At 36.7% G+C, this 18987-nt stretch overlaps 2 protein-coding genes across 2 annotated transcripts; one reads left to right on the top strand and one right to left on the bottom strand.

Moving 5' to 3' along the window:
• Nucleotides 1-1225: 1225 nt before the first annotated feature.
• On the bottom strand, nt 1226-8104 carry LOC143910824 (uncharacterized). Its single transcript, XM_077429421.1, has 5 exons — nt 7970-8104; nt 5650-5809; nt 3390-3636; nt 3167-3310; nt 1226-1405 (listed from the first exon to the last, which is right to left on the bottom strand). Exons 1-5 carry the CDS (start codon nt 8040-8042, stop codon nt 1226-1228), a joined length of 804 nt encoding a protein of 267 aa, XP_077285547.1. The 5' UTR covers nt 8043-8104.
• On the top strand, nt 5691-18288 carry LOC143911137 (uncharacterized). The gene is made up of 9 exons (XM_077429899.1): nt 5691-5829; nt 13703-13925; nt 14004-14215; nt 16011-16239; nt 16314-16544; nt 16645-16784; nt 16991-17147; nt 17223-17490; nt 17810-18288. Exons 2-8 carry the CDS (start codon nt 13706-13708, stop codon nt 17441-17443), a joined length of 1410 nt encoding a protein of 469 aa, XP_077286025.1. The 5' UTR covers nt 5691-5829; nt 13703-13705; the 3' UTR covers nt 17444-17490; nt 17810-18288.
• Nucleotides 18289-18987: the final 699 nt, after the last annotated feature.

Below are 18987 nucleotides of genomic sequence, written 5' to 3'. Positions count from 1 at the left end.
GGGCACACCCACTGTCACTGCGAGGACTCAACGAGATGACGTTCCGTACCACTCAGTGTGTTTTCGCCCTTATATGTGGAGTACATGCGTACGAGATACAATTATTTTTTAATATACAAGTACAGAACGGCGTTTCAATATGTAACAAGTTAAATGAAATTATAATCATTAATTTCAAAAAAACATTAAAATTTTAAGCATTCAAAACAACTTGTACCCTGTATTAAAAAATGTAAAAACAATCATGTGAACGAAATATCAATTTATGTAATATAAAAGTTTGTGCATGAATTCGATTATTGGTAGTTTATTCGTAATATGTAAAACTAAATATATACATATAATACTTATTATGGTTGAGTATTTTAGATTGAGACATGATTAAATGTTTTTATCTCACAATAGCAAATTTCTCAAATAAAAAAATGCATGTTTTTAGATTTAATTTTGGGTTAAACAGTCTCGATGTGCGTTTACGTTTAAAATCGGCTTAATATAATTTGTAAAAATACGCCGTCGTGAGATAAAAACACTGTTTATATTATATTACACGTACATATACGTTTTTCTATTACAAACATCATGAAGTACAATAATAATAATACACATGAATTGGATTACATACGGATTCACATCTATTAACAAATACATACGGTTACATTAAATAGTGACTAGCAGCAACCGAATAGTACAGTAAAGCTTGAAAAACTACGACAGACCATTTCACAGTGGATGTATCGCACGTCGATTTACTAAATAATGGACCCACACTTTAACACTACCGTACATTTATACACGTCGAGTAAAATCAAAACACGTTGCCGTAAAAAGCTTTGGACGTCTTTGAATGAAATAAATTTATATATAATATAAAACAAAATAAAAATCACATATGTATGTATGTACGATTCAATCAATTGATGTATTAAATTAAATTATATCATCAAAAAAAAAAAAAAATGATGATAACTAATACTAATTTTTTTATTTTTTGAAAAATTAACGTCGAAAAATATACAATTTTTAATATGCCAGATTTCAATCCGATTAATATTCGACCCTATCATATTAGATTTTATATATATATGTATATATTATATATACTAATGTATAATATAATTTACCCATCTTCGCATTTACTTCCAACAACGTACTATTTTAGTAACAATTAAATGTTTAAATACATACAATAATATCGAAAAAACGTATAATTTCAGTGAAATGACTAGCTTATAGCTTTTTCGTAAGTAGGGGGCGGAGCTTCTGAATTTGTGTTGTCTCGTTGCGGAAGCAGAACGGCTATGTGGTACGGAGGTGGAGGAGGCTCGGGCGAAGGAGGACCAGCCGGCTGCGCCACCTGAACACTCAACACCGTGCCCAACGCTAAATCTTCATTAGAATCCTGCTGAAGATCAAATCAAACACCGATTAAAAAACGTAAACATCGATTACAACATGTATACTGTCATAGAAGACTAATCCATCAGTTTGATCAATATAACCAGCAACGTGGACAGATGGTTCGTAGGAAAGCATTTCATTCAAACCCAAAAAAACCTACATATGTGCAGCAGAACAGACTAGTGGTTAGCATATAATGCTTTGAACAAAGTGGTCACGGGTTATAGCAGCATATAATGTTTTGAACAAAGTGGTCAAGGGTTCATATCCCACTTGGATTTGTGACTCTAGGTCGATCGTTTCCTATCAGAGTTTGCCAATTTATCTGATTTTCATTGAAACGGTTCCAACAAATTGGCAACCTTACCCATGTTCTCGCAAAATCTCGAGTTTTCAGCAATTTAGAATTGTATAAAATGCTGTAAATTTACAAATTTAGCCATAAATGTCTTTGTGGATATTAATTGATATGTATTTATGTACTTTGTATACTATTTGTATCAAATGTACAATGTTTCTGGCCAGGAAGGCGCATTGGGGTTTACTTGTTAGGCCTTCCTGGTATAAATTAAAGATAAAATAAATAAAACAAATTGTAATATGACACCAATTCTGTAAATTTTTAGTCATGTCTATCACTTATTAATATTATTATACAATATGATAAGCCCGATGAAATATCATCGCATGGGTTATAGCATATTAAGTTATTCGCATCGTGGTCGTATTTTTTCTTCAAATATCTTTAAAATATAATATTTATATTTAATAGTTTAATATGAAAAAACAATGGTTCAAAACCTCGGTAAATCAAATTACTGTTATGTATTTTTTATATGGTGTGATAGATTTTGAAGTTGCATATATATATCTACCATTATAAGTATATTAATATTTAAAAATCCTTGGCAACCAGATTTATGACAATAGAACAAGTTTTTTCACGGATAATTAATTCCCAAGTGAATATTTAGATTTCTCATTGAGACCTAAGAAGTCACCGTCTTACCTAGTAGTAAAATCATATGATACAGATCGTTTCCTATCAGAGTTTGTCAATTTATCTGATTTTCATTGAATCGGTTCCCACAAATTGGCAACCTTGCCCGTTTTCTTGCAAATCTCGAGTTTCCAGCAATCTCGAATTTGCTGAATTGTATAAAATGCTGCAAATTTAAAAAATTTGACCATATATGTCTCTCTATGGATGTTAGTTGATATGTATTTACTCTGTATAATAATACAAATGTACAATGTTTCTGCTTCAAGAGCTTCAATTACCTGCAACGGTGGTTATTGTTGGAACCGTTTCAATGAAAATCAGATACATTGGGAAACTCTGATAGGAATCGATCGATCTAGTCACAAACCAAAGTGTGGCCAGCAGCAACTGGCTGCTGGGACTCGAACCCGTGAACCGTTTTAATGAAATTCAGATAAACTGGCAAACTCTGATAGAAAACAATCAACCTAGAGTCACAAATTAAGGTCTGGCCAGCAGCAACCAGTGGGACTCAAACCCGTGACCACTATGTTATGGTGGTTATTGTTGGAACCGTTCCAATAAAAATCAAATAAATTGGCAAACTCTGATAGGAAACGATCGACTTGGAGTCACAAATATCCAAGTCTGACTAGCAGAATTAAAGATTAGCTCGGGATCGAACCCGGTAACTCCTCGGTGCTAAACATAACCGCAACCACCAAGCCACACTGCTGGCTATATGTATGTAAAAATAAACAACCAGAGTCGAGCTTCAATTACCTGCGACGGAATAGGTGGAGTGAGTAGTGGCATCGGAGGAATTCCAGTTCGACAAAGCGAAATCGTGCAAGCACACAATAAAAACACAACCATCAGTGCACAAAAGACGAGCAATTCCATACCAGCTCCTTGCTCGTACACAATCTGCAAATATAACATTACATTGACAAGTCGGCGGTAATAAGTAAGCAATATGGGTGCATATGTATGAATAATCACATACCTGATGATCGAAGTAAAACTTCGCCCCCGCCACGAAGAGAGTGGCGAACGTGAAAGATGCCCAAATTCCACATTTGAGATGAGCCGGCATCAACTGCTGCGGCGGAGATGGATTTATCGGTGCGATTTCTACAGTCCTCACCGTCTCCTGACGAGACATCTCCAAGTACACACTGCTGTCCACCTCGACTGCTCCGCGTATGTTGCCCGCCGTTGGATACAGCACCCCATTACCGACCACGGCATTGCTGAAATAAACAAACATACACGTACACTTTTTGTTTGTTTGTTATTATTCAATTCTAAACAGTTACATATATCGATCTGAACTATTGTAAGTTTTTTTTTTGTAATAACCTTTTACGATACCCCGAAGATATTAATGGTTACATTTATTTATTTATTTATTTTAATATACAAGTATACCACAGAGTCTTTACAGGTCACCCCAATATGACACTGTGGCCAGACAATACATAAAAGATCAAATACATAAGAAAAAATAAAACAACAATAATAGAAAAACAAATAAAATAAAACATTTAAAAAATTGTACATAAAAATTAAAAATTGAAAAATTGAGAATTAATAAATCATCATCACACCTCTATCTGCACATTTCGTCTTCTTAACATGTGAATCGATTGGGATGAAAAAATAATCAATTCTACCAAATTTTGTACGTATACTGGATAAGGATTGTAAAAATATATGGAAAATGATGTACTGAATTCTTAACTATGGGTAATTTAGAGGGTTTGTAATGTTTGTTGAAGACGAAATGGCTGTGTGTAGATTAGACGTGGAGAGCAGTAATTTTCCCTTGTGTGAACGAAGGTATTTCGGGCTTTGCCTGCTCAAACAGTGATGCAATTGTACGACTTGTGCGTTAAGATTCGGGCCACTAGTCGCGCCACTGGAAAAAATGTATGGATATGCGAGCGACCAAGAAGTTGACGGGTGTGGCACGCCACATCTAACTGCATACATTGATCTGGTGACGTTCAACCAAGTCGCTCGGTGTGGCCCAGCTCTAAGGAGAAATATGTATATGAGATCATCAACCTCAATTCGGGATAACACAAATTGTGCTATATTCCTACAGACCAATAAACAAATTCATTGACCTCTTAACCGTTTGCCCGCGGCCGTCTTCTATGGAAGCTTTGCGCGACAAGTCTGTAGCGCGGCTGTCTTCCATAGAATTTCTGAACTTTGCACGGGATTTTGAGCCTTATATGCGCCTATTTCAACTGTTTTAAGGTTCAAAATTGGTTGAATATATTACTGAGAGTTGAATGCCATCTATTCAATTTGCTTAAAATGCATATATACCAGTCAAACTTAGTTTTTTGTGGAACCATACTGAAACCTCGTTTATGTGACGTCACGTCTGTTGAACAATGGCGACGATACGTCTCAATTGTATGAAGAATGATTATTTGAAAATTAAGCCAAAACTACGAGATATATTATGTATTTCATTGTTTAAAATAATACTTTATGTGTTAATTAACATATCTGGTTACTTGAGTAAATATTAAAATCTGTATTAACGGTCGAAAACTCGATTGCCAAATTCGCGAAAAAGGTGCCGCGTACAGGGCTTGTTCGCTATATTTATTGCCGCAGGCAAAGGGTTAAAGGCTTATTTGATATTTGTACAACTTTATACAATATAGCAATCGCCACAGTTTGACAAATACTGATCTGATAAAAAAAGCTGAACTTAATTGCTAGAAAGGTTTAAGGGTTATGTTTAATTTACAAAATCTATTACTTTTAGCGTCACTACATATGTACGTCCATACGTCCATAATGAGATAAGTTCTCAGATAAGATCAGCTGCTGCAAGCAAGCTACATACACATTGAATACATTTGCATCTTGCATTCTGCTCGCACATAATCTTATCAGCTTGTGCTATAACAGGATGCAAAATATCTAAATGTCACCAGTTTGATTTTTAGACCAGAATTAGAGGACGTGAAAAGATTTGATATATGTCTAAAAATCATACATGATCAGCTCGTTTAATAATATACGATAATATTATGAATTATCTGAGACTATGATAACCTTACGATGCAATGCAATAATATAATTATTGCATGTACTAATTAGTCGTCTCATTAAGTTATATCAACAGCGGTATGTCTCGCAGTTGATACTGTCAGAAATAGAGACGGTATAGGCTTTGTGATAAGGTCCGTATGTGGGGAAAGAAAAAAAGTAACGAGATTACAGAATCAGTCAATTACTTATAATTGGATGTGTTGGGTATTGGCTGCTGGATTCGAGGTGAATGTGATACACCGGGAGGTCGACGTGCCGAGCCCGCCACACATTCTACGCTCTGAAAACGGTGCACAGGTGTAACCATTCGCTTCGGTTGACGCTCCCGTCGTGTCCTTCCAACACCTGAAAAAACACAATCAAAGGTAAATAACGTGTCTGTATTGCTTTACATGTGTATTCATATGTTTGCCTGGAGTTTAATCTCATTTCAAACCCAACATTAAATACATATACGGGAACTTTTTGTGTTGTTGATACGAATCGTTATGATAATTTCATTACATTATTTGTTAGTATTATTATGAACGTTTTTCGGCTTAAAAAATCCTATTAAAATACGTTTTTCTTAGAACAAGCCATGTCTACTTAACGCTACAATATCATTTATAGAAATTATTTTGGTAGTATGAGCCGTTATATTAAAGTACAATTCTCAGTTCCAAAAACACCATTTATGTTTGACTTAATTCACAAATTGGTATTACTTTGTTTATTTAAGTTTAAGTTTGGACCATTGTGGCATTACAGGAATCCTTAATGCGCCACAATGGTCGAAAAATACAGAGAGATGAAAGAAATAAAAATATATACAAATAATAAACATAATCATAATAGTAGCAGATATCGAGTAATAAAATACAAAGTAGGTAATGTCTTGCAACTGCAGCCAGCACCAATATATAAGAGCCAGATGCAAATACAAAACATCCCTGCGAGGCCCAAATGGAAGAGATAAGATCAAAATTCCACTCATACATCACATTCAATTATGAAATTAAGGATGAGTGCAGTCTACCAGATAGATAGGTTAAAATAATCTCTGATAATCTACACTCACTAAGGTGGAAAATATCACATTCAGGCTCAGCAGCAAAGATTTCATTGAGAAGTCGGATAGCTCTTGGAATAGGAGCCATTTAATAAAGAACTGTGCGAGCAGGAGGTACAACCATCGAACGATGATGTCTACTACGCACATAACTATTAAGGACATAAAGTCTCAACTGTTCCAGCAACGACGGACATGACGTATTACCACGTAGAAGCTGGAGAGCAAAACGAATTAATGAGAAGTTCCTCCAAAGTTCAAAGGAATTATACCCAAGCATGCCCAAAGGAAAGTAGTAGGGTAGATATGTATATGAGTAATACCCATATTCTTTCCTATATAGGAATGGAAGAAATACTTTTTGCATTTTCTCAATCATTAGAGACTAATTTTCTTCATGCTGATTCCACACAATCGCATTATACTCAAGCTTGCCTCTGACAAGCGAGTTGGAAAGCAAGCGAGAAGACAAAGGATTCTAGAATAGCCTAGCATATCTCAAAAAAAATTTGAGTCGACGAAAGGAATGTCAGCGACTGTCTTGATGTGGTTGTGAAAGGTTAGTTGAGGATCAAAAGTGATACCCAAACGACCATAGATTCCAGACGCTTCCACAAGTCGGATCCAATGGAATATCCGTGACAATAGAGCGAATATATAATAGATATTAAAAATATACCAAATTTCTATATTTCTGAACATTCCTTCATCCTCATTCCCTTCCACCCCACTCAACCACCCCATTCTATCTTCGATGATAGGAATGGTAGTGATCGCGGACAATGTCGACATCAACGCTAAGGACTCACAACTCCCTTTTTTCGCTTTTTGCACTATCTTTTAATTGGGTATGTCTAGAATCTGGGAAAAGCAGAATAAAAGTATTACAAGCCACCATAATTTTTAAATATTGTTAAAATTATTAAGAAATATTTCTCGAAATGAAGAATAGTGAAGTTCAAATATAACGGTTCAAAATATAATCATGTCCCCTCCTATTACACGGCTTTTACAGTTTAGAGCTTATCTAATGCGTTTTAAAATAGAGGGACTATTAATTAAGATTCAAATCGCTCAATAACATATAGTCTGTATGGTGTTGTTCATTATTCAGTCTTAGCAACTGGGAGAAATGCATCACCCAAGTTAAAATTAATCGATAATGTATATTTAGTTGACTTGGCAGACGGCATACTCTATATTCCTCGATGAGCTTTGTTATGAATATGTTCCAATCAGTTAAAAAATCTTGATCAATAGGAATTGTGTATTTTTCTTCCAACTGCAAAAATTAGGTATATTAATGAGTTATTATAAAAATTAGGATAGTGCAGTGAGACTGTTTTCAGTTACTCGTTTGTTAATTTACTGTCACGGCGATTGGTTTACCAATTTACTGAATAAATATAAGCAAATAGTCGGAACATTTCCTGGATAAGTAGCATTTGACTAACCAGAAGACAGGGACGGCGGTACCCGGCGTCCACTGTACCCGCACTGACTTCGTTTATCTATCCAGAAATGCATGAGCGAAGCTCACTTGTCCGGACTCTTTTTTTATTTGTTTACTTTCGACGTTCTATTCCTCGGATATATAGTACGTATGTATATTCGTATTACTGTCGTTTGTGCAGGATACACGTCACAAGCTGAAAAAAGAACAAACGGACATTTTGAGTTGAATTGAATTGAAGGATCTACAAAAAACAAATCTACTGTAACTATAAAACATCCACTTGATTAGTTCAATCATATATAGGTACATTATGTAAGCTTAAAAAATATTATTTTGATTTTTTTTTTTGCATTTTATGCATTGGCAGCTCGTCCATATGGGCTGCGGGCTGCAGCCCTCCCAGTACAATACAAATGCATGCTATTTTTGTTGTCCACATGGGTTGCAGCCTCTCAGAATAGTACAGATGCACACTATTTCTGTTTTCTTTTGATCGGCTCTCGTCTATATGTAAATATACATAGTATTTTTGTCGATCATATGGGCTGCGGGCTGCAGTCCTCCCAGTACAATACAAATGCATGCTATTTTTGTTGTCCACATGGGCTGCAGCCTCTCAGAATAGTACAGATGCATACTATTTCTGTTTTCTTTTGATCGGCTCTCGTCTATATGTAAATATGAATAGTATTTTTGTCGATCATATGGTCTGCGAGGCTGCAGTCCTCCCAGTACAACACAAATGCATGCTATTTTTGTTGTCCACATGGGCTGCAGCCTCTCAGAATAGTACAGATGCATACTATTTCTGTTTTCTTTTGATCGGCTCTCGTCTATATGTAAATATGAATAGTATTTTTGTCGATCATATGGGCTGTGGGTTGCAGTCCTCCCAGTACAATACAAATGCATGCTATTTTTGTTGTCCACATGGGCTGCAGCCTCTCAGAATAGTACAGATGGATACTATTTCTGTTTTCTTTTGATCGGCTCTCGTCTATATGTAAATATGAATAGTATTTTTGTCGATCATATGGTCTGCGAGGCTGCAGCCCTACTAGTTTAGTACATATACATGCTATTTTTGTTTGCATTTGATCACCGGTATGATCAAAGAGCTACTACAGCCTGATTAATCTCGGCAGCTGGGAATTCTCACGAGCCGCAGCTGATCACCAATATGGTCAACGAGCTATACTACAGCCTGATTAAACCCACTATGAATTCTCATGAGCTGTTGACTGATTTACTGAATGATTGTAGATTTTATTATTGCAATAAAGCATCGATTCTGTAATTGAAATTGTTTTTGCTCTGATAATATTTTATGAAACCAAAGAAGCAGTTATAAAAAGCTGTCCAAAATGCTGAAGCAAATCAATCCTACAGAGAATGTAGCATTTTTTTCCCATATAAAGATCTATACTTCAATTGCATAGATAGAACTATCAAATATAAAACATGCAATTAAAGAAAAAAAAATGTCATTTCCTTTCCAGTCCAGTCTTACATGTAATGTACCATATCGTGAAGAATTGATAAAGGGTGAGTTTGATATTTGAGTTGGTTGACAATTGAAAGGTTCGTTTGTTGTATATTAAATCGATTATTCCATTCAGTATTTGATATGAAAAAAAATGTTAATTAAAAAAATTGGTAATTATTAAAAAAATGATTAATTGATAAAAAAATGTTGAATGTGCTATTTGTATGAATACGAACGTAGAACAGTATGAATGAAAACCGGAAATCCGGGAAGACGAACATTTCAGGAAGAATGTGGCGGTGGGACGAGGCTTCAGTAGAAAGCGATGGTGATGGGCAGGGGGTGTGAGGGGCAGAGTCACCGATGGGGGCGCATCGCCGTGGGGCTGCGCCTCTAAACAAACACCACACGAAACATACATACACATGCACACACACACACACCGTTCAAGTACTGACTGTGCTACCACCCTGTCTAATGCCAACCCTTTTATTTTTTTCACATTTTCAATCAAATGGCTTCATATATTATCTGTCGCGTTTTTTTATATCATTATTTCCACGCCTACATTCCAAATGCGTTGAAATTCAGATTTAACTTTATTTACATAGATATATAACAGGAAGGCCTGACAGATAGACATAGAGAAATGTAATATTAATAGAAGTGGCTTTAGGTGTTCTATTGTTGTCAAGTGACATTCTGTCCACGGACAGATCTAAATAATTTTAGCATCAGTCGTATTCAACGCTTGGTGCTCGACGTATGTCCGATAAAAACTTCTCCGTTCGTTTATATTACTCGCAAGATGGGCGAGCATCGGTAAAAATTGCACAATACATTCAAAAACACACAATAAACAACATGGGATACATTTTTATAAGTGAATTGATCCGATTGTATTCCGTGCGATGTAGCGTATTTGGTTCGGTGATTACTAGTCAAATGTGAACCGGTCACAGGACAACCGGTCGCTCTAGATCGGTCACACGTGATCACCCGTCACACTAAAAGTGGTCACGAGAAAACTGGTCACACCCTAAAACTGGTCACACCCTAAAATCGATCAACCAGTTTTCTCGTGACCGATTTTTGGGTGTGACCAGTTTTAGTGTGACGGGTGATCACATGTGACTGATCTAGAGCGACCAGTTGTCCCGTGACTGGTTCACATATGACAAGTAGTCCGTTTACCGCGTATTTATAGAGATGTACCGCGTAAAATTGACAACAATTATTTATTCGTAAGGGCCCCTCTATTATCTCTCTGGATAGACACCAATATGCTTTCCTAGACAATTAATTACATACATTGTGGCATTTTTATTACATAAATCACTGTATTTCGAGAGGCTGAACACGAAATTAATGATCAATTAATTAATCCATCTATGGATTTAGACTTTTACATAATTTTTTACATATTGTGCATAAATCAAATTCAGATATTTGTGACAGCAGGTAGGATGATTTTTTTGCCAATTTGAGGAACCGTTTCAATGAAAATCGGATAAATTGGCAAACTCTGATCAGGAACGATCGACTTGGAGTCAGAAATATCCAAGTCTAACCAGCAGCATTAAAGAGTAGCACAGGCTCGAACCCGGAACTTGTCGGTGCTAAACATAAACGCAACCACCGAGCAATTCTGCTGGCTATCTTTTCGATCGTTTGCTGTGTACATAAAATAAAATTTGGTTCTTCTGTACTAAGAGTTTGAAATCAAAAGAAAAACACATAAAATAATTCGGTGGCCGTCACTGCAACGAAATTGACTTGATCGAAGTCGAAAAATCAAGATTTTCGCGATTTTTACGACAATATGTGAAATAGTCCGTTTACCATGCATACATATGAAGAGCAGGTAGCATTACCATACATATATAGGGGTCTACTTCACGGGACCGAAAGTGAAAAGGTCGAAAAAGTAAATATCGGAAGGCAAAGATCGAAAATCGAACGATCTTAAGTTGGAAGATCAAAAAAAAAGGGTGCGTGGTAAACGGTGCTATTATGGAGGATGAACGAATGAGACGACTGGCATGTTAATGCACGTGTTTATTATATGACAGCTGAAGACAGAGTGAGTAGTGGCTCTCCGAACCCAGCCGGGTTGGTCCCCACTCGCAGGAAGGCAACCAAACTCGACCATGTCGTATAAGCGAGCCGCCACACTATGTATAATATAATATATATCAGTGGCATGCGGTGAAATTATTTCTCTTTTTGTCATACAGCCTTGTTTAATGTGCGCGCGCAGAAAACGGAAGGAAAAGCCTGTTCCTCTGGTTCCTGTAGTATCCTGCTCACGCAAATTAAGTTAGGATGTATGACGGGGGGAGAAAGAGTTTTACCGCACGCCACTGATATATATAAATATACTAACCGTTTTTCATATGTATGCATGATAAACGAATATTTTCGACTTTTTCATGGGCAACCGGTACATATAGTACCGTTTATCGGTAAACGGACTACTAGTCAAATGTGAACCGGTCACAGGACAACCGGTCACTCTAGAGGTCTGTTCATACTTAACAGCACTGCACGGCTTCAGCACTGCACGACTCCGTTTCAAATATGTCATTTTATTACATTTCTATTCATATCTACCTACACGTCGCGGTCACGTCGCGGTCACGTCACGTTCACAGCACTTTGGCCAAGTACAAGGCAAAATCGGCTTACTTATACATTACAGGCCATGACGATACGGCGCACTATTGCTTACGTCGTATTGTCGAGTACTTACAATATGAATGCATACATGTGCATTCGTAGCTACGCGTTAGAATACAAGTCTGCAAAAATGTTTCGGCGTTTATCGAACGAAAAATTATGTATAATCGCGTTGTTGTTGGAAGAAGAAGCTCAAGAAGGCAATAAAAAAGCACGGAGGCGTTTTGATGTGCATATCATGTTAAAAAATAGAAAAACCGAAGGAGAGCTTTGGACACTGTATAAGGAGCTTGTGGATGATGGACAAAATTTTTTTAAATATTTCCCTAAAAAATTAATTTTTTTTTTAAATATTTGCGCCAAAATCATGTCGAAAGATTGAACAGCTGTCAACTGTCACTATCGATAATTGGTCCAAAACAGCAAAGCGGCAGACTCATGACATATAATTCGCGTGTATATTTCCACGATAGCCAAAAAAACGGATACGATACGTTGACGGATGTTGCTGTAAGGTATGAACAGGAAATGTCGGGTACTGCTGTAAGCCTGCCGTGGCGTAAACATGACGGTTGGTATGAATATACCCATACAAAATGTACCAAAGAATACTTTTCGTACGGCCGGATACCTGCTGAAGTCGGTACGTGCTGACTAGGTACTAAGCCCGCTTTAAGGTCACGGAATTTGACCCTTAAAGCCCTCAACATGAGGCCACCACCCCCCCGACGAATACAGTCCAAGAGACCCTTTCGTCGGAGAACGAGACGGTTGTTCATGAATATCGCACAAGAACAACCGCACATCACTGTTCTAATAAAAAAACCACACTGTACATAACCAAGTACAAAACCAACAACAACTCATGAACACATAAAGCGCGCATGCGGTAGGAAACAAAACCTGAGATGTGCCGTGCTGACTAGGTATGAACAGACCTTAGATCGGTCACTCGTGATCATCCGTCACGCTAAAACTGGTCACGAGAAAACTGGTCACACGAGAGCGCGTGACCGGTTTTCTCGTGACCAGTTTTAGCGTGTGACCAGTTTCCTCGTGACCAGTTTTAGCGTGACGGATGATCACGAGTGACCGATCTAGAGCGACCGGTTGTCCTGTGGCCGGTTCACATTTGAGTAGTAATCACCCAACCCGTTTACCATGCCTACATTCTTTTCGATCTTTCGGCATTCGACTTTCGATGCAGTGGCCCAGACCCAAAATAGTTCATTTTGAAAACAAAATATTACTTTTTAGCGATGGCCAATATTTATATCCAGGAAAACTATGTTTTACAACGTGTATTTATATGTAATTCAATTTGTGATTTTTTGTCACTCTCATAAATAATTCAACAGTTCATGGTCGTAGCCAACGGTCACCACATTCAAACCAGCTTGCCTCATGACGCCTGACAACTAGCTGGTATTGTGATACTTTGAGATTCAAACACATATTTTCCCACTTGGCTACGATCTGGTCCTGTCAGACTAGTGCTGAAGAAAAGCCTCAAATGTGACATACATATTGAAATATAATGTAGTTCATGTAGAATTTCTTTCGCAGACAATGCTCGCCGAAAGCGTGGTTTCGAGCCCGTTGTTAGACAGGTGCGAGTCGTCAGTGACAGAAGCGTTCGACGGTTTGTTGTTGTCCGACGAGATGTTGTGGCGGCCGGTGGCGGAGGCCTACTGCAGGTGCTGGGAGGCGCCCCCCGTGCCCCCCCGCCGCTCCTCGTCTCGCCTCAAACCCCCCAAACCCGACTGCCGCTGCGAGGAAGACCACCAAAGTCAGTTGCAGTTGCATGTCTCTTGCAACGCTCTCATCGTCTCGCATGCATGTGATTTTAACTCGATTTTAATTGCAGACAACGAATGGCAATGGAAGCTGCCGGAGAACGAATCGGAAGAGATACGCTTCGGCGCATTCACTGCATTCACTATGGACAGACGAGAGGTGACGTTCCACAAAGTGTACAGCACTGGCACTGCCGTCATACGAGGAAACACACCCCTCGTAGCAGACCATCATTACTATTGGGAGATTAAAATTTTGACAGAGCTTTACGGCACTGATGTTGTGAGTATTGTTTTATTGCACCATCACATTACAGGCGATCATTTTTTAATAGTACATATGCAGGCCCGGCCCGAGGGTATATGGCTCTCCTAGGCAGATTGATTTCAGCCCTCCCCCCCTTAAATATTTAAACAGTAAATTTCATGACAGTTATAAAAAATATATTAAGCCCTGTACGCGGCGGCATATTTTTCGCGAATTTGGCAATCGAGTTTTCGACCTTAAATACAGATTTTAATATTTACTCAAGTAACCAGATATGTTAATTAACACATAAGGTATTATTTTAAACAATAAAATACATAATATATTTCGTAGTTTTTGCTTAATTGTCAAATAATCATTCTTCATACAATTGAGACGTATCGTCGCCATTGTTCAACAGACGTGACGTCACATAAACGAGGTTTCAGTATGGTTCCACAAAAAACTAATTTTGACTGGTATATATTCATTTTAAGCAAATCGAATAGATGGCATTCAACTCTCAGTAATATATTCAACCAATTTTGAACCTTAAGGGCGCGATCACACAGCGAGGGAGCGGTATGCTGTACGCGGGATATTTTTTTTAGATAGTTTTAAACACACACAAAATGTAGGGTCATACCCGGTATGATACGCCGGATCTTACGGGATCGTGCGGGATCGGAGCGGTCTCGTTGAAATTCTATAGAATTGTTTATACTAACTTGACGGTGATATATACCAATTCGACGACCCTCGGACGACGCTTGACAGTGATCGATAACGGTGTATCCCATATTTGCAAAAAAATCCCATATCCCATATTTGCAAAAAAAACGGTGTATCCCATATTTGCAGCATTTTTTTATAACATTAAGTCGCTGACCTACGAGACACTGAAAACTCGAAATTAACGAGACATCTATGAATTATAACTTGTACATTAATCATACTCAAATAGTGGTGACATAGTAGACAGGAAGGTTTTTTAGCCAATTTAATCGAGGAACTGTTTCAACAATGAAATCAGAATAAGACGTCAAGATGGTAAAAATTGTTGCTTTTTCAAACGGGTTTATTACGATTATTTTTCACCGTCGTATTGGCGGAATTGATTTGAATATCAATTGTTGACCAAACCGCGCAAAATGGCAAAGTTTCAAAACGAATCGGGAGAATGTAGAATATAATATAATATAATAATGTAGAATGTTAGACCAATAAGCGAAATGAAACATAGATAAGCCTTGAAAAAAGTGGCAAACTCTGATAGTAAACGATCGACACGGAGTCACAAATTAGCATTACAGATATACTCGAAATAAATTCTTTTCAATCGAGGTAAACTCACGGGATCGAACCTGGCGCCTCTCGATGCTAGGCAAAAGCCCAACCACGGAGCCATGCTGCTGGCTAATAAAATACAATTCCAAATAACCATTTGTACCGACTACAGTTTGCTGTTTTGCAAGTTTTATTCGTGAGTCGTTGATATTTGACAGTCAACTTCCTGCGTTCCTTGTAAATTATAATATTTTACAATCAGTATTGTTACTTCGAGTAGAAAAATAAGTTGAATATAGAATGTTTTATCAGATCAAAGAAAGCCATACTATGTTTTCAATTTAATAATCAAAAAAATAATAATGGGGGCGCCTTACAGCGCCCTAGGCACGTGCTTACTGCACCTTTGAGCCGGCCCTGTACATGTGTATGTATTTACTAAACTTTTTTCGTCTCTACGTCTTATCCGAGACGATCAATGTCGAATCAATATTACTAGAAAAAATTAAATTCATATTTTCATTCAGTTGAGATTAAATTATAGATGATCGGCGTAGGAACAGAGAACGTCAATGTCCAAAGCGTTGCACACAGATTCACCTCATTCCTCGGATTGGATTCGGATTCTTACGGTTTTTCATATATGGGACGAATTCAGCATGACGGTAAAATACAACAGTACGGACGTAAATTTGGCCAAGGTGTGATAATAGGAGTGCATTTGGACATGTGGCTCGGCACTCTTCAATTCTACATCAACAGAAAACCTATGGGTTTGTTTTCATTCTTTTCACTATACATTTATCCTAGTGTAGTTGGTGTGATTCGTTAATGTTTAAAATTTCAGGAATTGCATTCAACGGTCTCAAAAAACACACGGTACTCTTTCCAATGGTTAGTTCGACGGCATCTCAGTCTGCAATTAGGCTTATTTATTCGATGTCTTGTCCCGCTTCGTTAGTTTATCATTGCACAAAATCGCTAGCACAAAATCCAGCCGCCGTAGAAACGCTAAGAAGAATACCAGGATTTAAAAACTTCTTACAAAAGGCTTTTTGGATTTTTCTTCAGTCTCGTGGTAATGTGTTTTTTTTTTTTTCATTTTTTAATGCATTTTATAATATATATATATATATATATTTTATTTAATGTATAATATGTGTATCTATTTGCCGTAGATGATGACAATGAGTATAAAAACTCTGACGATGAGGACAATAAATATAAATACGATGAAACTATGTCTAAATTAGTGCCTTGTGCTTCGATGTTTCCAAGTTCAAAATGTGTAAAGATCAATTGCAGAAAAATGTGTCCCGTAAGTAGAAATAAATAGACATGTTATATTATAAATATTGTTGAGTTATGGCTATAGAGTGCATTTCTTTGACACTTTCATGTAATCTGTGACCTATGACATGCAATCTATCGTTTATTGCGTAGTAAATACACGTTCGGCATGTATAGATAAGTTGACCGTAAGATGGAATGTCTATGCAGCTAAATTTTGATTTGTACTTGCAGGAAAATCGTAAAAATGGTAATGTATTGGAGAGCAGCGATGAAAGTCAAACAGCAGGTCATGGCAATACGTATAAACAATTATATGAGAATATAGATTGTGATAATAGTCTATCGAATACGGAGGTTTTGAAGAGGCTTCGGATGTCGAGATTAAATGGTGATGAGATGTTGAAATGTATTATTGCAATTTGTAATTTCAGTGAGTTGATCAGTAATAGCTATAAATTTGTAGATGATGAGGCAAATGATCAGCTGTGGCTAGCTGCTTTAGAGTCTACTACTGAGTGTAAGGGAAGGGATGATTCGTTGACGGAGTCGGGGGAGAGTGTTATTAAATTCTCCACCAGGCTCACGTCTGATACTTGTGAGGTGTGTAATTCACGACTAGCCGTGACGATAAAAAATCAAAAAGGACAGTTGAATAAGTGTCTGGAGTGTTTTTACACTACATGATATTATAGTGTTTCTCATTTACTGTATAAATATTCCTGACTAATATCGTATTTTAACCCTTTGCCCGCGTCACCAAATTTAGCGAACATGCCCTGCTTTTTTGCGGATTTTGTTATCGCGTTTTCGACTATAAATATAGGTTGTAATATTTTTTTGAATTTTACAACCTATATTTATTTTTTTTGACTACTGCCATCTATTGAATTTGGTAAAGTATACATTTAGTAATATTTTCAACCAAGTTATAAAATTTTAACACAATAGACGGCTCTTATACAGGTTGGAACTTCCAAGACATCTATGCGTGTCTCGCGCGCTGAGGGCATGTTCGCTAGGAAATGTATAGTAGTCGTACGCGGTGGAAAGGTTAATGATGATAATACTCGATTAATGTATGATTTCTAAATATAATTTGTGTAGTGTTTATTATTTTTAGTATATTATTATTATTTGGATAAAATTATTTAATTAGAATTTGTATTAAAAATTGAATTGAAGCCACACACAAAAGAGACTCTAAAATACATCAAAAAGCAGAAATTGTTTTGTACTTATCCGAATATTTTTATTGAACAAATGACTTTTAATGTATTTATTAATAAGTGACTTTAATTTTATACGTGCACGTTTTTCATTTGTATTACATTATGTAAGCCTTTTTACAGTATTAATATTATATACAATGCGGAAAGTGTCAGCATTTTTAATATTGGTTTTAGTAAAATGTGTGACATTCAAAAGGTTTATGATAAGTATTAAAAATTAAAATGAAAAAAATGAATACTTAATTGTGCAGCTTAGATATAAATATTATATTTTATATTAAAATAAATATTTTTTTTACACAATTTGGTTTTATTGTATGACCTTTGCGTTGGTATTTATATTTATATATATTTTTTTTTATACATACCAGGAAGGCATTATAGGCAACCCCAATGCGCCTTCCTGGCCAATTACAAATATTGCAGCATTTTTCTGAAAAACTCGCAAATCAATGAGACATCTATCAAATCGTACACAAACTTATTTATTGCACATTAATCAAACACAAATTATTGGTGACATATTGTATATATAGGAAGGATTTTGGCCAATTTTTATTATTACATACCTCCTTTACGTTACGCTTACGATTACAATTCAGGAAAAAGTTTGCCTCTTATCCGATCGTTTTCATACTTTGCCGTATTGCTCATTTTGGTCATCTATATAAGTAAATGGATCCTCAGCCATTTCGATGGTGCAAAATTATCGTGTAAGACGCGTTTGATATCTGCCCGGCGAGATAGTCGTTGACGTTTATCCATCGTTTGTTTATTAGTTTTAAACATAGATGGCGGTAGTGAAATAAAATTATTGTTTTTATTCAAAATAATAATTTTATATACAAATTAGCTGAACCCCGGCATGCATTGCAATGCCATATTAACGCATGCAGTTCCCGTTCTCATTTGTCGGAAAAACGCAGGTAACGAATACATTTGAAATTATTGCGTTGCAATGACACCCATTCCCGTTTTTTTCAGTTATCTTCCCGGACA

The sequence above is a fragment of the Arctopsyche grandis genome, chromosome 4 (genome assembly GCF_051622035.1).
Source record: "Arctopsyche grandis isolate Sample6627 chromosome 4, ASM5162203v2, whole genome shotgun sequence".
Taxonomy (NCBI): Eukaryota; Metazoa; Arthropoda; class Insecta; order Trichoptera; family Hydropsychidae; genus Arctopsyche; species Arctopsyche grandis.
This window is presented reverse-complemented; position numbering and strand designations above follow the sequence as displayed.

Excerpts from the sequence above, each read along its gene's own strand:
- LOC143910824 (XM_077429421.1), bottom strand. The coding sequence starts at position 8,042 with ATGCATTTCTGGATAGATAAACGAAGTCAGTGCGGGTACAGTGGACGC. Across the intron at positions 3,637-5,649 it reads CCCAACACATCCAATTATAA|CAATGCCGTGGTCGGTAATG; the intron begins GTAATTGACTGA and ends TGTTTATTTCAG. Across the intron at positions 1,406-3,166 it reads CTCCACCTATTCCGTCGCAG|CAGGATTCTAATGAAGATTT; the intron begins GTAATTGAAGCT and ends TTTGATCTTCAG.
- LOC143911137 (XM_077429899.1), top strand. The coding sequence starts at position 13,706 with ATGCTCGCCGAAAGCGTGGTTTCGAGCCCGTTGTTAGACAGGTGCGAG. Across the intron at positions 16,545-16,644 it reads GATTTTTCTTCAGTCTCGTG|ATGATGACAATGAGTATAAA; the intron begins GTAATGTGTTTT and ends TATTTGCCGTAG. Across the intron at positions 17,148-17,222 it reads TCGGATGTCGAGATTAAATG|ATGATGAGGCAAATGATCAG; the intron begins GTGATGAGATGT and ends ATAAATTTGTAG.